General features: G+C 42.1%; 2 protein-coding genes across 2 annotated transcripts; both read left to right on the forward strand.

Moving 5' to 3' along the window:
- Positions 1-644: 644 nt before the first annotated feature.
- Positions 645-10197, forward strand: znf532 (zinc finger protein 532). Its single transcript, XM_029516192.1, has 10 exons — positions 645-768; positions 3345-5453; positions 5484-5748; positions 6466-6647; positions 7251-7427; positions 8062-8224; positions 8589-8903; positions 9104-9216; positions 9456-9594; positions 9694-10197. Exons 2-10 carry the CDS (start codon positions 3376-3378, stop codon positions 10195-10197), a joined length of 3936 nt encoding a protein of 1311 aa, XP_029372052.1. The 5' UTR covers positions 645-768; positions 3345-3375.
- A 2971-nt stretch (positions 10198-13168) lies between these two features.
- oacyl (O-acyltransferase like) lies at positions 13169-16951 on the forward strand. Its single transcript, XM_029516447.1, has 14 exons — positions 13169-13325; positions 13620-13753; positions 13850-13928; positions 14003-14138; positions 14234-14427; positions 14873-14975; positions 15067-15168; positions 15287-15452; positions 15543-15622; positions 15702-15812; positions 15957-16077; positions 16226-16412; positions 16592-16734; positions 16847-16951. The coding sequence occupies exons 1-14, from the start codon at positions 13169-13171 to the stop codon at positions 16949-16951; spliced, it is 1818 nt and encodes a 605-aa protein (XP_029372307.1).
- The last annotated feature ends 5866 nt before the right edge of the window (positions 16952-22817 follow it).

The raw sequence follows: 22817 nt of genomic DNA on the forward strand, positions 1-22817 counted from the left end.
GTCTATAAAATATGTGTTTTTGTTTCACCAAATCTATAGCTTGGTGAAAAATGTCCCAGTGTTTCTCGGGAGGTGGGTACAGTTGGTCTCTGTCTGTGTGTTTTTGAGGCCGTACTGCAGCACAGGGCTTTATGTTGGGTGACCGGAACCAGCTGAAACCGGTTTGAGGCAGACGGAGGGCTGACGGGAACAATGCTGTCTCTATGCTCCACTGAGAGATAGCGATAGCCCAGGCTGCTCCATGGAAGCCCTTCCGAGCTCAGCCACTGGCTGCCATGGCACAGACGCTGCTGCTGTCGCTCGTTGCTGGCTGGATGTGTGCTTAGCAGCGGCTCCCTGTGCTCACGGCGAGGGGGAAGAGGGAGTTTTGGGAAAGGGACGAGGGCAGGGAGACGTGGCCGGCTGGGTGTCTGTGAATCTGCAGCCTAGAGCCTGCCTATCACGCACACACACATACACACACACACACACACACACGCAGGAGCATGATCTATCTGTCCGTTTGCATGTCTGTGTGCTGCTAGTAGTGCAGAGAATGACTAAGGGAGATCTTTAGCAGGACCACCACCACTCACCAGACCTATGGATGTAACCTGACCCTGAATTCTGGGCCTTTGCCTGGTTGGGAAGAAGCAGGACTTTTTTTTTCCAAGCAGGGTGGGGTGGATGGCTTTCTGTGGGTTAGTGGTGTTGTGACTATGTTGCAGGATGGAAGGAAGGAAGTAAAGAAGGCTTGGCTAGTGGCTGGAGAGGGACGGAGGACAGAGGGTGAGGAGTGGCTGATTCACTTGCATGTTTCCACAATTGTTCATTTCCATTCACTATACTGAGTTTGCAGCAGTCTTTTACTGAGTGTGGTGCTAACAATGCATGTGAATTAAACTGCTGTCGCTGAGAGGGAGCTCTGTGTTGTGTATAATTTCACACTTGTTTGTCTTTAACCTTCATGTAGTTCCTTCGTCAGGCTGCTCTAGCTGTCATGGCTGTGCGTAGCTCTTCTTTCCACCAGGCCTTTCTCTGTCTCTGCTGCAGCCTCACACAGCTCAGCAGCCATTTTTCCCCCCTCACTGCTCTTCTCGCCTGCCCTCTCTCTAATATTCCTCCCCTCTTTGTATCATGTTTTTGCGTTTAGCTCCTCTTTTTTTTTCACTCCATCATCTGGATTGAGAATGGATGTGTTCGGTTTGGGTTTTTTTTTTTTTTTAAACCGGGGTCGAGAGTGTCGGATTTGGTCCTGTGTGTGTGCAGATGTGGTTGCCATGCATTTGGATCAGAGAGCAGCAATGATCTCACTGCACAGCTCCATGGCTGCCTTTTGTCTCCAACACCATGAATACATGCAAAACATTTCAGTCCCATCATGTGATATTTTCTGTGCTCACTATTACAAAATAAGGACTAGTTTGATTGTGAAAAAGTACAACCCACGGAAACCAACTAAGACACTTTCCTCACAGCGATGACAAACCATTACATGTACTATGGACATTTTTTTCTGACAAATAAACATAAGCATGTGCTTGATATTCATCTCTATATCCTTTCTTCTGCCATCAAGTTCATATTTACACTTCGCATTGCCTTCAGATTAAACCTTGTTTACGTGCTATTCACCCCTTCCAGCAAACAAGAGCCGGTCCACTCAAAGGAAAATTACTCAAACTGCAACGCATTCATCTTCTTTATTGTATTGATCCCATTATACTCCCAGTTATGTATGAAAAAATATATTATTCAGGAGGAGAAACCCTTCTGTGCAAATGTATTTCATTAGTTCTACACATTAGTGCCTTTCTCCCCATTTCATTTGTTTGAATCATAGCAATGCTGGGTATGTAGTGACTGAGGAGGGAAAATGTTTTCCATATTGCCATATTTAATGTCACCAGAATGTCACATCTACCCCCGTACGACGACAGCCAGGAAAGTCACCTGATGTAATGTGGCAGAAATAATTCTAATTATATGTACCCACATAATGTGCGTCAGATTGACTCATTTATCAGGAGAGCTTTGCATTCGTGCGAGGCTCAGTTTGCTTTTAAAAGGGAGGAGGAACAAGCACTCAGCTCGGTCTGCTAATGAAACATGAAGCCCCAGAAAGCACTGATTACGTCATGGTAAATATGAAATTTCACAGGCTGCACCGTGGTGACTGAGGAAAATACAAAACAAAATGAACAATATATTAAACACAATGTGCAAATATCCTGTTGCTGCACCTTTAAATTATATTGCTTTATTATTGCGCTCCATTGTACTTGTCCTCTTAAGGAAACGATCAGACTGAAAATGAAGATGAGGATAAAAGTGTCCACCTCCACTTCTAAATATCTACCAAAGCTGGTATACGTAAACGTGTACAGCTAGACGTTTTTCCATTCATGACAAAACAGCAATGATTGATGTCACCTCTATTACAACATTTAAAAATGTAATCACTAAATCAGAGTAGACAAATAACATTTGTAGATTGTTTTATTCCTTTACTCACTGTCATTACTTACATTTCATTTTACTCCATGTTGCACTTCATTAACTGTCATTTGGATGTGGTCAAAGTTTTCGTTGGTCATTCCTGGCAAAAAGACAATGTGGTATTGTGACTATTATCGAGACAGTGTTGTCATTGACAGTATCAGTTTCAAGGACAACAGATTGCTCCGTGGCCAAATTTTGCATTGCATTACTGCTGTAATTACTCTGTTATGAAAAGCCTCATACAATCACAGCTTGAAGAAATTTGTTGAGCTGCTGTCTCAATTACACTCATTTTAGACTAGTAAAACTGAATGCTACTGTTTATTATTTAAACTGATCTGACTGAACCGTTCATCCATCTTTTACATCACAATCCCTCCGGGAATGAAAGGAAAGTGAGAGATCAGAAGAATTATTTCATCTTTGTTTTGTTTACCTTATAGGCTATGACAGTTTTATCCAAAAGGTGTTATTTTTCCAAATATCATGAATGCTGCTTTCATGCCGCTGTTTTTATTGTGACCCCGAGCAAAGTGCAATGATGTTCAGCAACAGATCACAAGTGACTAAGTGTATTAGTCCATTGTCTGTGACTTGTTTTATGTTATCCTATAAAACAGAACCAGTGATAAATTATATAATTACATTCAATTATGTTTTATTTTTGTACATATTAAAATATACTACAAATTACAACTATCGGATCAAAATGTAACTAATAGACGAAGAAAGTATGAAGGGCTTCATTTCCTCACCAGAGCTGATTTGAGAGCTTATGACAGAATATTATAAACTTAAAAATTTGCACAACTGCAGTAAATGTGTTGCTCACTGCTAATAATTTTTCACTCTGGGCTCACCAGGTGATCTCCACATCAGAAAAGAAGCAGGACCATGGGAGATATGAAGACGCCAGACTTTGATGATCTGCTGGCGGCCTTCGATATCCCCGACATGGTGGATCCTAAAGCTGCCATTGAATCTGGCCACCACGATGACCATGATGCACAGCTCAAGCATCCCAGCGATGGTGTGACGACCAATGAAGATGAGGCGCACAACCCCTCAACGGGACACGACGTTGGCGTGAGCGTGATCGTCAAGAACATTCGAAACACAGATGCTAATGACCACGGTGGAGCTATACCAGACAGGGACGGACATTTTCCCTCCCATCCTCAACCCCTTTCTGTTGGCAATTGCAACGGACTTCAAAATGGCTTCTTGCCAGGCATACCACCTGGTGCTTACACGAAGAATGGATGGAAAGGTCCCAGAGAGGAAGGACAGCCAGGGAACAACCAATCATCCACCTTCAACCAGTTCAGCCCCATCTCCAGTGCTGAAGAGTTTGATGATGATGATAAAATTGAGGTGGATGACCCGATGGACAAACAGGCTGGTCAGCTTTTCTATAGGACCACTAGTAAGAGAGAGGATCAGCATCCCAAATCTCCAGTATCAGTGGACAGTGTATCTAAACCCAGAGCAAACAGAGACCAAAAACATAATCAGAACAACAACAATAATAACGGCACAGCAGGGGGTGGAAAGTCTGACGATTCCCTTTATCCAAGGATACCTAAGGAGGAACCTGCTGTGAAGTCTCAAGGTCAAGAGTATAAGGACGAGCTTGTTAATGTGTCCAGCATTTCCCAGGTCAAAGCCAAGTCCTCCACAAAACTGTCTTCTTGTATCGCAGCCATAGCAGCCCTCAGTGCGAGAAAGGCCGGTGCTACGGACCCAAGTGTTGTGGATTCTCCAACACTGAAGGAATCCACCAAAGTTAATGAAACTACTGGAGCTCCAGAGAAGCCAGAGGAGCACGAGTCGGCCCTGGAGTTTGCAAAAAGGCTGTTGACAAGACCACAAGACAGCCCTTCTAGTGTCACAAGTGAGGGCAGTAACAAAGGTTCCCCTACCTCAAGCACAGACACCGCCCCGGTGATCCCAAAGGTCAGGATTAAAACCATCAAGACCTCATCTGGGCAGATCAAACGTACCGTCACCCGAGTTCTCCCAGAATTTGATTCAGAGGGTCTCAAAAAAGGAGAGACTACCCCGTCTGTCATGGCTACCACCAGTGCAATTTTGGCGTCTCCCACGAGGCCTTCTTTGCCGACTACAGTTGTCGCCACCACTGGAGGGCCTTCAATTGAAATAACCAAACAAATGACTATTAAACCTGTAGCGACAGCTTTCCTTCCAGTTTCTGCCGTCAAGACAGCCGGTTCTCAAGTCATCAACCTTAAGCTGGCTAACAACACCACAGTCAAGGCAACAGTCATCCCTGCTGCGTCCGTGCAAAGTGCCAGCAGTGCTATCCTGAAAGCTGCTAACGCCATCCAACAACAGACTGTCATGGTACCTGCCTCCAGTCTGGCCAACGCCAAACTTGTGCCAAAGACAGTCCATCTTAGTAACCTCAACCTTCTGCCTCACACTGTATCCTCTGCCTGTGAGCTCCAACAGGCCCTGTCGTCCTCCAAACAGAGCCAGCAACAATCACAAGTCAAACAGCAGACAATTCTGACCGGCCAGCCGTCAAAGAAAGTCTCTCGGGTTCAAGTGTTCACGAGCACTCAGAGCTCTGTAGTGGACGCCTTCAATAAAGTCCTCAGCAGCATAAATCCCGTTCCTGTGTACGTCCCAAACCTCTCTCCACCCACCTCGGCCTGTATCTCTCTGCCCTCACGTGGATACAAGTGCCTGGAGTGTGGAGATTCATTTGCTCTGGAGAAGAGCCTGACGCAGCACTACGAACGTCGCAGCGTGCGGATCGAGGTCACCTGCAACCACTGTGGCAAAAGTCTAGTGTTCTACAACAAATGCAGCCTTTTGTCTCACGCCAGGGGCCACAAGGACAAAGGAGTTGTCATGCAGTGCTCACATCTAATCCTAAAACCGATCCCCGCAGACCAGATGATAACCACGCCATCATCCTCAACATCATCCTCAACATCATCATCGTCGTCATCATCATCATCATCATCATCATCAAGCTCGCCACACATCACCAGTACGACCTCTATTTCTCAAGCTCAGGCACCCACAAGTCAAATTCCAGGGAAAGGTGGCGGCAGTGGGTCCCAAAATACAGTGATTTCAGCTCCCTGCAGCACTCCTCTTGTGGCAGCCATGCCCCTGGAGGATGACGCATCAAAGCTTTGCAGGCACAGCCTGAAGTGCCTGGAGTGTAACGAAGTGTTCCAGGACGACAGCTCCCTCGCCATGCACTATCAACAGGCACCGGAGTCCAGCGGTCAGGTGTGTGCATGTCTGAACGTTTGAGACTGCAGACTCGGAAAGACCTAATATGACTAATGCTACATATCTTCATTAATTAGTACAGTGAGATATGACGTGCACATGAGTTAAACGCTGATTTTGTTTTTGGCCACTTGGATGAAATGAAAACTAAACGTTATCTTATAGTGTGTTAAAATATCGAGCAGGTTTTGGCAGTTGTCCATTACAGCTGTTACATACGTTCATTTCAGCAGTTTTTAGCCTCACAAAGTCCTGAGTGACGCGTTGAGGTTTTTAGAAGCTAAATGCAACTAGTCCGATTGTCCCCAGGTGCTTTTTGGTGCCAAACAGGCAGCTTTTATTACTGAAACTGTGTGTCAGCTGCAGACGATTAGTCTCTGATGAGAGACTAAATCAAAACATTAAAAGACTAAACAATAAGCCGAAACCTGATGGAAAGCACTCTGCTATCAAAAAGAGATGCATTGTTATTATTAACACTGGCTATAACCAGTTACATGCTTTTGGAGCAGATCTACTGTAGTTTTTATTTGCATTGCTTCTTTGGCATCAGAAAACAGGTAAAAACTTTACATTTGAGTTTGTTACTTATATTTTACAAGTAAAATGTTTGTAAATTGTCTGAGCTGACACTTTGTTCTGTACTGCAGTCGTTTCGTTGTGGTGATGAAACACAGCTAAGAATTTATTATCTTCTCTTTCCTCTTCCTACAGAAAACATGCACGATTTGCCAAATGCTCCTTCCAAATCAGTGCAGTTTTCTGTCACATCAGCGGATCCACCAACACAAGTCTCCCTACATCTGCCCTGAGTGTGGTGCCAGCTGCCGATCTGTCCACTTTCAGTCACACGTGACCAAGAGCTGCCTTCATTACACGCGGAGAGTCGGCTACCGGTCAGTCTGCCTTCAAATAACGGCAGCATCAATGTGCCCTTTACCTTCCTCTTGTTCTAAAGGACATCCATTCAACCTTTATTTTCAAACTGTTTCTTCTTCTGAAACTTTGAGTGTTTTTCTTTCAGCCTTTCTTTGTAAATTCTCTGACTCAAATGGCTTTCTCTTGCTTTTTGCTAAAAGCGCCATTTACTGTCTCATTCGAAATTACACTTATTACTGCTTCATCTTTACCTCAGCTTCCATATCGTATCTTAAAGTGACGTTATTCACAATTAAACTTGGACACCATTGTTATGTTGTCAGTTAAGTTACAAGCCATTAAAAACCGAACACTCAATATCTGACCAGCTATGCTCCAATTACTGTGTGAGGTGTTGTCTGACAAAACTCTATGACATGGAGACATGGAGTCTGTATTTAATGACTCATAATGAATTCACAACTGTGACGTCACATGAACTCAAGCTATAGCCAGAAGGGAGTTATTTTAGCACTGCACAACATCGAGTCCGGTGTTTATAACATGTAACATTCATTTCATAAGTGGGATGCTTATAACGGCTTTGAAGTACAAATGTATGCTTTCCTTCTCTCCTTCAGCTGTATACACTGTAGTGTCATCTTCGCCGATGTCGCAACTCTAAAGTCCCACATCCAGAGCAGTCACTGCGAGATCTTCTACAAATGTCCTCTCTGCCCCATGGCCTTCAAGTCTGCTCCTGGAACCCACTCCCACGCATACACACAGCATCCAGGAGTGAAGGCAGGAGAGCCCAAGTAGGTCCTTACAATGTCGTTCTACACGAAATCTGTTCCTATTTTATTTGTCAGTAAAAACAGCAGTGAGCTGAGTGTCCCACAGAAGTCGAGGATCTCAAACCTGAATTTAATGCTGAAAATATTCAAATAATAAAATACGAACGTGATACGAAGACTCCTTACTCAAACACCTTTATACTTCCTTTCTCTTTCTCTCTCTCTCTCTCTCTCTCTCTCTCTCTCTCTCTCTCTCTCTCACACACACACACACCATTGTAATTTAATACCCATGTCCAATTCATTTTCCTAAGAGAGCTCATCCTCGTGTCTTCATCAGTAGCAGGATTTGAGGGTGTTAGACACGATGGCTTAACATGTGTTTGTATTTTTTTTCCACATGGCAACCTTTCATTGACTTGCGGTCTACCAGGAGCAGCACTGGCGGCTCAGGTGTTTATGAGCAGGAGGTGTTGCACCGCTGGGTTTGGGCCCAGTTGGGCCTCGAGCCTTAAGCTGAATTCATGTGATGTCAGCCTGAGCCAAAGCGTTTATTTCAACCTGTTTTCTTTATTCTTAAAACTAATCTAAAGGTTTGCATAGAGATCCAGACTCCCTCTCACATCTGATATCAACCTGTTCTTTTCTCTTTCAGGGTGATTTATAAATGCTCCATGTGCGACACCGTGTTCACTCTGCAGTCTCTGCTCTCAACACACTTCGACCAACACATTGTCAATCACAAAGTGTCAGTGTTCAAATGCCCCGACTGCTCCATGCACTACGCACAGAAACAGCTCATGTTGGACCATATCAAGGTACGTTTCTATGCCTGCTTTATTTTATCCCCTTAACGCAGACTCTTGGAAAATTTGCCACAAACCATTTCCATTATGGAAACAGCTATATTACAACTATAAACAGCTATAACAGCCATATTTGATACGTATTCAAATTTAAATATAAATATACAAGTATTTTTTTTATATACTTGTGTATAAATGTAGGCGGTAATGGAATAATCCACTTTTAATACATCCCACTTTAGTTCAATAATTGTCTTTTATTATCAGTAAGTCTGAAATAAAATCTCAGTTTTAATTTACCACCTGTGAGTTAAACAAATATGTTTCGCCAAGAAATTTCACATTACAAATTACTGAATGTGTGGATGCTTTCCAGGCCATCCATGGAACCCTGAAGACCATCGAAGGTCCACCAAACCTGGGCATCAATCTTCCTCTCAGCACAAAGCCCACTAATTCTAACACCAACAGCAATAACCCCAGTAATAATAACAACAAAGACGGCGGGAACGTCACCAGTCAGGACAAAGCAGAGAAGAAGCCTCCCCCCTCACCTCTGCAGAAAACCAACAGCAACTGCTCAGCTAAACTCAAAAGCCCGACCAGCGCAGGATATACATGCGGAGACTGCAACACCCTGTTCAGTTCCAGGGAGGTCTTCGTGGCTCATATGAGGCGTGAACATGGCAAGGTGAATATTTCAGTTCTCGTCTTGTCACTTTTGAGATCCAGATGTCGTAGAGTTGGTTTGAACAGACCACACAAGCAAAAGAAACATTCACATAAATGTTTTCGAGTCGCCCTCATGCCACTTCATCCATAATTCTGCCTTTGAAAACTGATGTCGAAGGCCTTCTTGTTATGTTGTGCATCCTCCCTCTCATGTTGCAGATCTTGAAGAAGCACCCATGTCGACAGTGTGAAAAGTCCTTCAGCTCCTCCCACAGTCTTTGCAGACACAACCGTCTGAAACACAAAGGGATGAAGAAGCTCTACACCTGCCCGTGAGTACGCCTGGTAATTGTGTAGCTTCTGGCATGGCCGCGTCACAAATACGCGCGCAGCGCACAAACACTGTGCACGTCAAACTGTTGTGGCTGTTCTGCAAGGTGAAGATGCAATGCGGACAAATCTACAGCAGCCACAATATAAATGCCCCCAGTTTAATCCGTGAAAGCAAGTTCTGCAAATACTAATGACCAAACCTGTATGTAAGCAGTACCAACGTCTTTAACTTTGACAGGCACTGTCCAGCTCTCAGTCAGCCATTCACCAAAAGAGTGCTGCTGGATCAGCACATTCAGCTGATGCATGGAGTCAAAGACCCAGAAGGGAAGACGGCCCACTCTGATTGCACCGACACTTTACCCGACAAGGAAATGGTACTTTTGCACACACTTATTGGAAGCAGCTGATCCCTTTTGAATAATAATACCAAAGAAGTATATTTCACTAATCGGCCCTCTCGATCCCCTCCACAGACAACCAGTCCCAAAAGGAAGCCAGAAGAGGACGAGGGGTCTCCAAGTTTGAACTCCAGGGGCTTGGGCACGCAGCCTTTGAAGAGGCTCAAGGTGAACATCCTCAAGGTTCACAAGTGTGCCGTCTGCGGTTTCACCACCGAGGACCTCAGCGCATTCCACAAACACATTCCCCAGCACAAGTCCGACGGTTCCTCCTACCAGTGTCAGGAGTGCGGCCTGTGCTACACCTCCCACCGCTCGCTGGCCCGACACCTCTTCATAGTCCACCGGCTAAAGGAGCCGCAGGGCCTTGGTCGGTACAACGGACGTGGCAAGGACGACGATGAGAGCCAAAGGGAGAACCAGATGGACCTTACAGACGAGAACAATGATGGAACTCCGAGCACCAAATGCAAAGTGTGTGGGAAGACGTTTGAAACGGAGGGAAACCTGAACACTCACATGAGGACACATGGGATGGCGTTCATAAAGTCAAAGAGGCTGAGTGCAGCTGAGAAGTGAGAGGAACTCGCTTTTTTTTTTTTTACCTTTCATCTAAGGCGACGTTGTTGCAGAAAAAGTACAATATCTCAGTTGGCCGTGGTTATGCTGTAATAAACATGATGTACATGTAGCGTACGACAACATACACACAAATATACACTTAAGAACATGTAATATATGTCAAGTTCACTGTCTTAAAGAAAATGAAACAAGATGCTTTTTGTATACGCATAGATGTTTCTATAGGCCTTTTTATAGAAGAGCTTTTTATTTTAAATTGTCTTCATTGTTGTCTTCTCACTAGGATTAGATGATGTATGACTATATTAGTGTAACGAGAATAACCCTCCAACAGTCAGCAGCGTTTGCTGCTAATGTCCAATGAATGTCTCATATAAAATCATGGAAAACTTTGGGAGACTTATATTTCCCACAAGTATATGTCCTTAAAAGCTGAATGGAAGTCGCATTTAACCTTCTTTATGTTCCACCTTTTGATTTAATGGAAAAGTAATATGTTTCTTTGAGCACTTCTTTGTTTCTATTACACTCCCAGAACAACTGACCCAAAAGCTGAATCTCTGCATTAACCTTGAAAAATTTAACGCGATATGAAAATATTTCAGGACAATCATTTATAGATAAAACCTAAAAACTTAAACTCCATTTCCATATTTGAAGGTGTCTTTTGCATATCAAATGGGCATACCATAAATATATGAAATTAGTTTAAAGTTGGGGATGAATATGTCTTTTTGGAGACAAACTTATGGGCCAAATTTGAATTTGCTTTTAAAAAAATGTATATTTTAAAAGGTTGTGAAGTTTTGTATGTTGATGTTTCATTCCTGTCTTAATATACATGGCAGCTCCTTTACCTAAATAATATAAGATACGAAGCACTTGTGTCTCTTTTAACTGCAATCTTTAGTATGATCATAAAAAACAAACTGTACGTCATAATGAACATCAGCGGCATCAGTTTGTGTTTCTTTAGAATGTGGTTCTTTGATTTGTTGTGAAATCATAACTAATGTTCAGTGACAGTATTACGCTGAAAAAAAAAAAAACATCTACGATGAAGAGAAACTTATTTGAATGTAAACTTGGCTGAGACGTTTTTTGTTGTTGTTGTTTTTTTGTTTTTTTTTACACAACACAATGCAGTTGAAGAGACGAGTTGTGAGAATACAGATTGTTTTCTTCGTTTTCTTTCTCTGTTCCAAATATTTCCACAAATCGTCATCATTCACTTTTGAACAGTAGTTTTTCTACTCGGACAATAAGACTAAATGTGTCGAGCTGTAAAACTGCGAATCTTTTGCTGATTAGAATGTGTCTTGCCGCCGCTGCTGCTGTTTTTAGACATTACCGATGCTCGTGTACAAAGCTGTGCTTCATGTCAATAAATAACGACACCTGCCAGGGACGAGACCTGATGTCAGCTGCACATAAGACATCAGCCCTTCTCTAATGGAAACATATCAGAAATCCTCTTGTGATTATTCACATCAATGGGTTATTGCTGTGAGGTCGAACTTGCCCAACTTTCACAGGCCCCTCTTATTTTGAGTCATCTTAGGAGTGAAAGTAAATGTAACCTCTAACCAAACTGCAAATTTCTATCAATAATTTGTTGGAGAAAATGCAATTTGAATGAAAAATGATTTTGAAATAAGTCAGTTATTCATGAATACACTTGGTGTATTCTCTCCTGGAAACTAAAGCATAATTGATGTGCTTCTGCTCTTCAAACTGAAAGCAGTTAGTCCTGCGGCTGATTACGTTTTGAAGTTGTGAATTTTTGAATTGAGACAATGTTTACTTTTTCATTGTTTGATCAAAACCTGTCTATCTTTCTAGTCTTAAAGTAAAACTATTACTATTCAATTAATGAAAGCAGAAGCGCAGAAAGTCACAGCGTTTTAATGACACGCCGCTCATTATTTTGGCGTTATTGGCCAAACATTTATTGTTTTGATTCATTCTCTATTGGCCCAACTCCAAACAACAGACAGATCTGAGCACACACACACGATCCACCTGAGATTATCTATATATTTCATTCAAGAACATAATTATGTTTGACAATATGAATAAATGTAAATTATAAATAAATTCAGATTACCTCGGACGGTTTCTTTCTACAAGTATTTAACACCCTCCAGCAAACAGGTGACTTGTTTGTCATTGTTTCAAATTTACTTCTTGCACTGGGAAAGGAAAATATAATTCAGGTAATATATTTCCTTGGCAGCATTTGTGGGAAAATCTTCTGCCAGTGGAATCTGTAGAGTCGTTATTTTGGCCAGCAAATGAACCTTTTTGTGCCTTTTTAAAAAAAAAAAAAAACAAGAAGATGATTGAATGTTTTTAACAGAGCAGCCTGGTAACATCAATCCGCTTTACATTCATTTTTCAGGACTAGCTCTCCACCTAGTGGCCAGAATGTGTTTATTTTAGTTATGGGACAGTTACTGGTCTTTAAAATTCATTCAGTACAGTCTTGTAATGGCTATAAATTCATGGTTGTGGTGTTTTTTAAAAGATGAAACTCATTTCGTCACCCCAGGTTGTTCTGACAAAACGAGGGTTGATCACGTTTTGTGTGTTTTTTTGTTTTTTGTTTTTAGGAGCTGCTCAATATACATTTTCATTTGCACATGAAGAAATCGCTGAAGGAAAATTAGGCTATGATAAAACATCCAAGGCCATAACAACAAATCCTCTTATTTTAAGTGTATTATCTGACTTACAATCTAACTGAATTGGTTTTTCATGGAAAGCCTGCAGGTTTTTCTTTGTGTCTTCATGTAACCAAATCCTTTCCACGCTTATTGTAGCCAGGCAGGTGAGGTGTGTGCACAGCTAAACCAGTTTTCAATTTTTCCAGTGGAAAGTGATTTCACGTCAGCTTATTAACGATGACTTGGCCCCACCTATGTTATTTAAACACTTGAAGGACTTGAAATATAAAGTCAGTCCTAAAATGGCCCTGGGTTGTGTGGTGTTCTGTCTGTTTGTAGGGTTTACATCAGCACTGGGGAAAACACTGGCATGGAACGTAACACAAAAATGTGAAGAAGATACCAAAACTTTCCTCAAGGAAATTACCCAAGAGACACCAGAGGAATATGCTGTTTTATGTGAGTGTTGCTGCTTTAAGATATTTTTTGCTATGGTGACTTGCGGTAAGTTTGGTGCAGTTTTGTGAAAAAAGATTAAATTACCTTAAGGTAAAAAATTTGTTTGGGATCGTCTGCATCACATTAAAAATAAATTTTATGCATCTAAATATATGTAATTTCTTTGCACAACAAAAATTACAAAAAAAAAAAAAACAAACTTTAAATGGGTTTCTCATTTAAAGATATTTTTATTCAAATACTGTTTTGCTTATTGCTCAAATTTTTTTGATGTGTGTACTCATATATTATCAGTCTATGATGCATTTGGCAAGATGGGCAGCGATGTTGAAGGAGGTAATGTCAACCAGGTTGGCTCGCAGCAGGAATGCGAATCTGCTCACGGCCCCACCTTCTCTGGACAGTACTGCCAGTTGTTCCTTCATCAGGTAACAGCAGAGCCCTTTAATTATACATGAAATAGCATCCTGACATCTGCAAACCAAGAAAATCTGATTCTGGTTGAAATGTTTAAACTATCACAGGGGACGCTCCGTTACTTTGTGGGTATTTGTGTCCCTGACTCCTGCAGTCAAGAGGATGTGGAGATGCTGGTGTTGCACGGTCAGTGATTGTAAAATCTCATACATATATATTTATACATTATTATAAACAGAATTATATCGAATCATTTACAGGGAGACTTCAGCTGGGTCAGACATCCCTCATTCCTCCTTTTCCTTCCATCCTGGTCAATGAATCCACTCAGCAGCTGTCCATGACCGTCTGTATGTCCGGCATCAATACCCCAGATGCCTCAGGCATCACCTGCCTGTCAGTTCCAGCTACAAATTCAACTACAAAATGAACTGGAAAAGTGTCTGTTTGCAGTCCCTCTTCCCCTGGTACTGATACTTTTTCTCCTGCAGGTTTATTTGTTGTGTTGTGGTAGCAATTCCCCTTGCAGCCACTTTGTTTACAGCCACTGTAAGATGGCAAAACAAAAGGAAGGTCAGTCCATCTGTAGAGTCTTCCACGTTAAAGAGTGACATCGACCTTTATGGGACCATGCCAGCCAATGAGCCCTCCGTCAGTGAAAATAGTAGCACCCCAGTGTTAAATGGTAAGTAGAATGTTTGGGTGACTTGTCCAAGATTGTTTGAAAAATTTCCAGATGATAAATTCCACCCTTTAAGCTGTTCTGTGACTGAATGATATGAACTTTTTAAAATATTGTTGCATTGCTTTCTCCAATACTGTCTTTGGTAGAAAGCCCCAGAAGCACACCACAGTGTTTTTCCCCAAACTGTGCAAGCCAGTGCCTGCAGGTATTTTCCCTACAGAATACCTGTCCAGGTGTCTTGACCACTCACCCAAAGGGAAGGTACCCCTGCATGAACGGGATCCGCTGTCTCAGCTTGTTATGGATCATTTCTGGCCACACTACGCAGATTCCTTTAATATTTATTGTCGGTATGATAAGCCTTTCTGACACTTTGTTTCTGAATCTGCAAGTCTCTGCAACTGCTCCTACACCTACACCTTACATCGCATTATCTGTGTTGTAGATAATGCCAAAAACTGGCTACGAAGAATGAAAGGAAACCCTTTTTATGTGCTTTCCAACAGCGGACCTGTTTGTCTGGCTGTGGACACCTTCTTACTGTTAGGGTGAGAACAAAACCAGATAAATGTTGTGATTGTATATTTTTCCAACCGAGGTTTTCTGTTGGTCGTTTTCATATCAGCTTCTGTGTTTCAGGGGTCTTCTAAGTGCCAGGACTTTGATGGGCTCCATTAGCAGGGCTGAGGACAAATTCAGCATCAAAGTGGTGGCCAAGTATTTGTTCAACAGGATTAAAAGGCACCGTACTATTTATTAAAGCAAAAGTTTAGAAGCCCTTCATTTTAAGTCCGGTCTCATAATTATGGTGAGAAATTAAATGTGAATTCTTTCTATTTTTCTCTGTCCCTGACATCAGGATTCAGCCCTTACATCTGTTCATTGTGACTCTATCCATCGTCCTTGGCTCTTTGGTCCAGTGGGGACCGTACCAGTCCCAAAATGTCACGAGTTTGATAGATTGTAAGAAGGGCTGGTGGGCTAATGTACTACTGATAAGCAATCTTGTCCCATTCATGGAGACAGTAAGTTGAATTAGCAGTAATAGCTTTGGCATTAATATGTATGTTAATCTGCCTGCCTTCATCACGTTTTATTTCCCCATCCCTCTCCAGTGTACTCCCTGGTCGTGGTACTTGTCTCTGGACTTCCAGTGTTATGCCACCACTCCTGTCTTGCTCTATCTTTACAGATTGTACGTCCAATTCTCAAACATTTCCAAACTATTGTGTTGTGTTGTGTCCATCTCATCTGTCCTGTCTTGTGTTTACCAGGAACAGAGGTGTGTTTGCAGCAGTGGCAGCAGGCTTACTGCTGATGACCGTTCTCATCGGTGCTGTTATAACTGCACTCATGAGGCTGCCAGTCGCTCATTCAATATTAGAGTAAGACTCAGTCATTGTGGTCCAGTGTTAATGTAGTAGAGTGATTTACACACCTAAATATATTCTACATTACATTCGTTTAAATTAAATGTTAAATAGGGTAAATAAATGGATACATCTTTAATATATAAATATATGTTACAGCTCACCTGAATATCTAATTGAGTACTATTCGAAGCCATACACCAGATATGGGCCCTTCCTGATCGGGATCTTGACTGGAATTTATTTGACAGCAAAGACAGATCAGCTCATAAAACAAAAGGTGAGAATACGTCTGGCTACATGAACGGGTATCTTATCAGATCATCACTACGTGCTTCCTGTTGTTTTCCTTCAACCCATCAACTCGCCTTTTGTGATATTAAGCCACATTTATGTGCTCATTGATGTTACTCTCACTGTCGCTCCAGTGGCAGGCGGCACTTGGTTGGTTCTGCTGTCTTTCGCTCATGGCTTTGGTGATTGGATTGGCCTTTCCTCTTCAAGACACTCCGTCCTATCCATCTGTGCCACATGCTCTCTATCAAGGACTGCACAGATCACTGTGGGCTTTGACTTTGACCTGGATCATACTCGCCTGTGAGGACGGCTATGGAGGTAAACACCAAACGGCATGATCAACTGTACTTGTTTGTGCGGTGTTATATTCATCTACTTTTGTGCTGTGTGCAGAAAGAAATTAGTTGCAAATGGGCGTAAATATCGTAGTGGTACATACATCAGAATAAAATTATATATGAAAAAAATAAATAAAAAATGTGTTCTTTTGTCTCCAGGTTTTATCAACCGTTTCTTGTCGTGGGATCTCTGGGTTCCACTTTCCAACATTAGTTTTGCCTGCTATATGATACATCCTATCTTCATCATCCTCTACATGGGGCTGCAAGAGACCCCAATGCACGACACGGACATGAACTTGGTAATTGCGGTTAACTTTTCACTCAGTTTTATCAGGCCTGCATTTCATGTTTTAGTGTGACTGGGCTGTGTCCTGCTTTAACTTGGTGCACTGTGTCTTTGCTCATCTTCAGATGTACCAGTACCTCGCCACCTGTGTTTTGTCAATGGGGACGAGCTACTTTTTGACCGTGCTGATTGAGAAGCCCTTTCGCCTTCTAAAATGTGGCTGTGCATAGATGCAAGTCAGAGCCCGGCAGAAGATATATTGTTGTCCCCTGAATACGTATAAGGCATCTTAATGTCTTTAGGTGAATTACTTCTGACGGACCGCGTCCCAAGAACTGCACACCACTAACCATATCAACAATATTTCAACAATAAATTTGACCTGCGGGATAAAAAGTCACCATATTGGCATCAGTTACTGTCTGTGTGTGCTATGATCTGATGACTAACTGTTCCTGAAGGGGGTCAGTCTGCGGATTCATCACGATCAACAAACCCTTTAATATATGTAGGCTAATGTGAATGTAAAAAGTTAGATTATCGCTGTTGTGAGGTAATTGGTCAAGTTTAATGTTGTACAGTTTGTATTTTTCATGTATTATTAGTCATATACCCGAATGAAGCGCAGAAAAACATCATCAAACTAACAAACTCAGCAAACTAGTTTCTGATTTCTAATCTATTTATTGTTTCTTTGCACTATTTAATTTTGAAGGGTACAGGATAAACATGGCTGATGCTTTCTTTGCCACAAAGATCACCTTATTCCTCTGCCAGTATCAAACTCCTTTTAACAGCTCTCGTACAAGACAACACTACGTTTTCAGTGCACTTTCCATGACAGTGAGTCAGAATTTACAAGCAGCACCGATTCAGCTTATGAGAGCATCACAATGGTTTTGAGTTTCTCCTGACGCAAAAAGCTGCCTGCTATGGCCTTCCTGCCTTAAGTGGATGTAAAAAAAAAAAGCATTCCTAAGATGATTCTCCCCAAACGCCCCCACAGACGACACGACACGCTGTGACGCACACTTCTCCACCTGGCTGTGGTGGGGTCGGAGGAAGGAGGCCGGCTGCCAGGCTGAGGCAGACTGTGCAACAACATGGTGTAAAAATATATCCCGCTTTGGTAAGATGATACTTCTCTCTCCATGACTCCGAGAGTCCGCGGAGGCCACATCTAATGCGATGCAACAACATGATCAAGACGGTGTAGCACGTGTGTGACTGTTCAAAGTTTAACCAGGAAAATGTGGTCTGGAAAAGTTGCACGCTAATAATCAAAGAAATACTGAGCTTGGTGAAGATACTTGTGCCGTTGTTAGTGCCATTTTTGTTTTAATGGCATGAATCTGTTGCTTGTTACCCAACACTACACCTTTAACAGCCCATCAGCTGTTCAATGCAGAGAACCAATGAAATGTGTTGTTTCTAAGAAGCCAGAGAAGTCCTCACACACACTCAAACACACAGACACACAAATCTTTGGACAGCTACATCACAACAAGTCCTGTCTTATGAGAGTCCGTCCAATTGCCATTAAATGAATCAGTTGACATGTGACGCATCAGTAGCAAAATAATATTAGAGTTACGTTACTCTTCTCCAGTTCTATTTTTAAAACTTACAAAGGAGTCTCAATGGAATAAAGCTGCCCTGACACATTTAGGAAATGGAAAACACACGTATGTGTGAGGCCATTAATATTCCCCCTGTTGCCTGGAAGACTTAGAAGTCACCTCAGAAACAGCTGTGTGGACACAAAAGTGTTACATAACGGCATCGAAGGGACAGAAAGGCACAACGTCATTTTGATTTTATTTAGATATTTATTATATCTATTTTTTTCTATTTTACTATATGACAATGAGAAATTAAACCTGTGATCCATTGGTGGGGGGGTTGTTTCATCCATTCATCTCTCTCTTACTCGCTCTTGCTCTCTCTCACACACACATGCACACAAAAACAATGACGACTTCACATGTTGTCTTGCCAAAGGGGTAGAAGTGTCTAAAAATAGCCACAAACATATTTTTAAACGGTCAGACTTGGGTCATTACTGTTTTATTGGAGTCTCTGTTGTTGTCTCTAAACCACCTTTTACAACGTGCTGGTTTTAAAGCTGTATTCCTCTCACCTGTCGCAGGAACAGTTATGTAACAGCCATAAATGACTTGGTCCTAAAACTGTCCCTCACAATCATTATGAAACAGCATTTGACAAAAAAGTATACAACTGCTATGAGAGGAGAGACTTTAACGGCCATGACGTTAGCGTAACAGTGATGCACAGCTGGCGCTGTTCGACTGGGAAAACTCCTTCAGTGAATTAAATTAACTGGTGAAGTTTAACCAATGAGAGAAACCGGAACGGAACGTCTCATGTAGAAGCCAAATATGAACACATATTATTTACTTATTCACTTCATTATCACACATGCAGCAACTGGTTAGACCAGCTGAGCATGAAAAACTGAAGCAACCCACTAATAATAATAATGAGGTAAGGATAAGAATCCTTATTGCCTGATTTTAAGTTAAGTGCCTCCTGTAGTTTTTGGCAGATGGGAAAATGGTGGCAATCCGTCTTTATTTACCATTCAGGAGGAAAATCACATAATTTCTTTAAATCCGATGTGTTGTATGTCCACATCTGTCAGATAAATAAAGTATCAATAGATTTGTGAAGCTTGGCACATAAAAGTATTATAGCTGCATGTCTTTAAACTGCAGAAATCCAAGCCATTGGGACTGCCATGATCTATCTATCTCTCTCCAACTAAATTAAAATCATCCGGCCGTTAGCATCAATGGTAAGTGGTCTGCCAACAGGGATTAGCTTGGGTTCACTACAGATTAGTCAACTAAACTGACGTGCAGGCTGAGATAACTGACTCCTAATAAAGTGTGGGAAAGGTCTGGCCTCGTTAGGCTGTTGTGGCCCCTGACGAACAGGACATGGCTGCTTTGGGTGCCGATGTTGTCGGTAAACATACTCAACAAGAGGATCCATCACATTCACATGTGGTATTAATTCAAAAGAATATTTAAAAAGCAGAAGTCCAGCTCCAATGTTTTTTTCTGCGTGTATTTGCACATGTACTGCACTTACTAAAAGTCAGTTCTGCTTGCCAAAAGTTTCAAACTTACGAGCACTGGATTATGTTATTCTCTTGGAAATAAAAGTCTGCCAACTGTAAATTGCTGTCCAAGCCTTTTTCTCCCATCTGTGACATTTGAATTAAACAACAAACGTGTTGGCCAATGCCACACTAAAAGAGTGATGGAAAAAAAAAAAAAAAGAAAGCATTTCACAAATATTTATTTTACATCCAAAATGTTCAGGGATGGTAAAAATTAATTATACTGTGCCGACCTTAACGATTATTCCAGCGTGTTTTTGGCTGAGATTTCTGTTCAGAGGAGAAAATATTGTTATTTCCACCTTAAAAATCAACCTCTGAAGTAGGCCATCACTGAAACAGCCTGTAAATATAGATATCGAGTGTTAAATGTTCCAGATGGGCACATGCCTGCAATATCAGGTAACTGACTTTGTACTTGTGGGGGACAGCAGTCAAAAATAGACTCACACCCCAAGACTGTCAGCTCTGCCTGAGCTCATACTGAAGTCCTACATCATCGGTCTATATCCTCAACGGCGCGGCTAAGAAAAGGGTACGTACTTGCATGGCTGGAAATCCCCCTTCACAGGATAGACAAGTGTTTTTAATGCCTCAATGATGATGATAAGACTTTTAGCGTGCACGATTCTCATGTGAGCGAACTTAATTTTGTGTGTGTGGCTTTCACTAAGATTGGTTTATGTTTCCAGTTACACCTCTGTGACAAACAAACACACACACACACACACACGCTGCTGTGCTGCACTGTTCACATCATACGCTTCGTCAAAATGAATTCCTTAGAGTTGTTTACAAACACAATGAATTTGGAGAACTTTGGTTTAGCCTTTACATTTCTGGTCCCTTTGGGATCAAGAGTCTTACATTTTGAGGTCGCTTTTGGTTCCACTTTCCAAAACAAATGTTCAGGTAGAAGGTCCTTTAAATCAGGTTCACATACAGAAGCTTTAAAGATGCATCAGACTATGAAGGGGGGGTTGTGTGACCAAGGAGGGATCTATTTTGGCACGGTCAAGATGAAATCGGATCACACTTTCTTGCTCTCAGTCACGCAAGTGCTGACAGCTTTATTCTTTCTTTAATGTCAGTACAGATCAATCTGTCCATCCAGAGTTTATCTGCTGATCAGCTTGTAGAAACAATATTCATTTCAATTCAACTTAAAACTTCTAAGCACCTGCAAAAGCTGCGACGCTGATAGAGACGACCTGCGTGCAATAATCCAATCTAATTATGGATTAAGTGTGAGTGACTAAGTGGTCAACTGCATGAAAATTCAGTGTTTTTGTCAACAGATTGAAGTTTGGATCCGTGCTCTGCGGTAAACATCAGCTAGTCCACAAAGGAGAGAGCAGGAATGCGACAAATGCAGGTCATGGGTGAAGAGGTACTGGTATTTTTCCAGTGACAGTGCCACCAGCGCCTCTCCTGCAATCTTGTATATCAGGGTGGATGTTTTGAAGCATCCCCCTTCAGCACCTCATATCTGCCAGGTTGCATGTAGTGGGAAACAAATATAGAGTATGCTTTCCAGATTCACCGAAGCCCCAAAATTATTGCAGGTGAAATATGAAATATAATAAAAATAAAATGTAGTGTCTGTATGTAATGATTGAAAATAAAAATTCATTTTCTTATCAGGGGCAGTAATGCACTGAAATCCCTTTGGGATTAATACTGTGTTTCTGATTCTGATTCTGAAATACCAGTTAAGAAACGGCGACAGAAACTGTTTCGGAGTTTAGTCACAACGCAGACACACAGCAGATGTTTTTTATCAACAGGAAGGCTTCCTGCTGATAAGGTATTTTAAGTGGCCTTTAAAAGCTTCTAAAATACACACAACATGCCGCTCAACAGGGCCATCCCCTGCCACCAAAATAACACAAAGTGACAGCTAGGGGCGGCTAGTGAGCTTCCATGGTAGAGGAAAATATAGAAATGATCCCGATATCAGATGTTTGAAATGTAATTGTGAAATATTTGTCCTCTGTTGATGTGACGCTTCACTTTGCAGGGACTGAGATTAAAAAAACGAGGATTCAGTCTCACCCGAGGGAGGAAATGACCCCAAAAAAAACCAGCCACAAACAATCTGTCACTGCTTCGTCCCAAAATTCAGCCAACGCAGAGCCTGAGACCTGCTGGAGAACTACAAACCCCTGAATGTGTCCCTCCTTTGCACGGATGACCAAACACTCTCAGTCGGTCACACGGGGGTTTTAGACTCTATCACTCTTCCACACAGTCCTGGAGAAAGCATGCTGTCTGCATACGAGACAGAAACAGAGACTGCAGTGGATCTCCCAGCCTCCGCGGACAAATCCGATGAGACTTCATCAAACATTTCCCAGTGCCTTCCTCTGGAGAAACACGCTGACTCAGACTGTCTAAAGCTTCCATCATCCAGCTTTAATCTGTCAGAGCGTTTGTCGCTTCGCTCAGAGTCTGTGACGAAGGAAAATAACATCAGGGTTCGTGCTTACTTTGGCTCAACTGAACCCACATTACGCCTTTTACCACAACTCCCTCATGAACTTATTCCACGCCCAGCAGCAACTTTCCCAGAGTTTTACATCAAGCAAGAACCATCACCCCCCTTTGCTTTTATTCAAGACAGCACAGCGTCTGAACCTTCTGTGGCTGCGTCATATGTTTCTGACGGCTCTGAGCAAAATCAGGCTTCCTGTCTGTTCAGGTCATTCTCACCTCTCTCAGAAAGCTCAGAGGGTGACGCAGCTAAAGCACCTGTGTCAGACCTTTATATCGTTGAGAGCGACACACAAGACTTCATCCTGAGCCAAAATGTACATGCTCGTGAGATTAAATGTGCCGAATGCCAGCCATTACCAGAGACAGAAGAAAAAAAGACACACAATGACCCCGAGACACACACTCTGATGTGTGATTCATCTGAAGCCGCAAAAAAATGTCATCACAGTTTATCT

This window comes from Echeneis naucrates, chromosome 12 (genome assembly GCF_900963305.1).
Source record: "Echeneis naucrates chromosome 12, fEcheNa1.1, whole genome shotgun sequence".
Lineage (NCBI taxonomy): Eukaryota > Metazoa > Chordata > Actinopteri > Carangiformes > Echeneidae > Echeneis > Echeneis naucrates.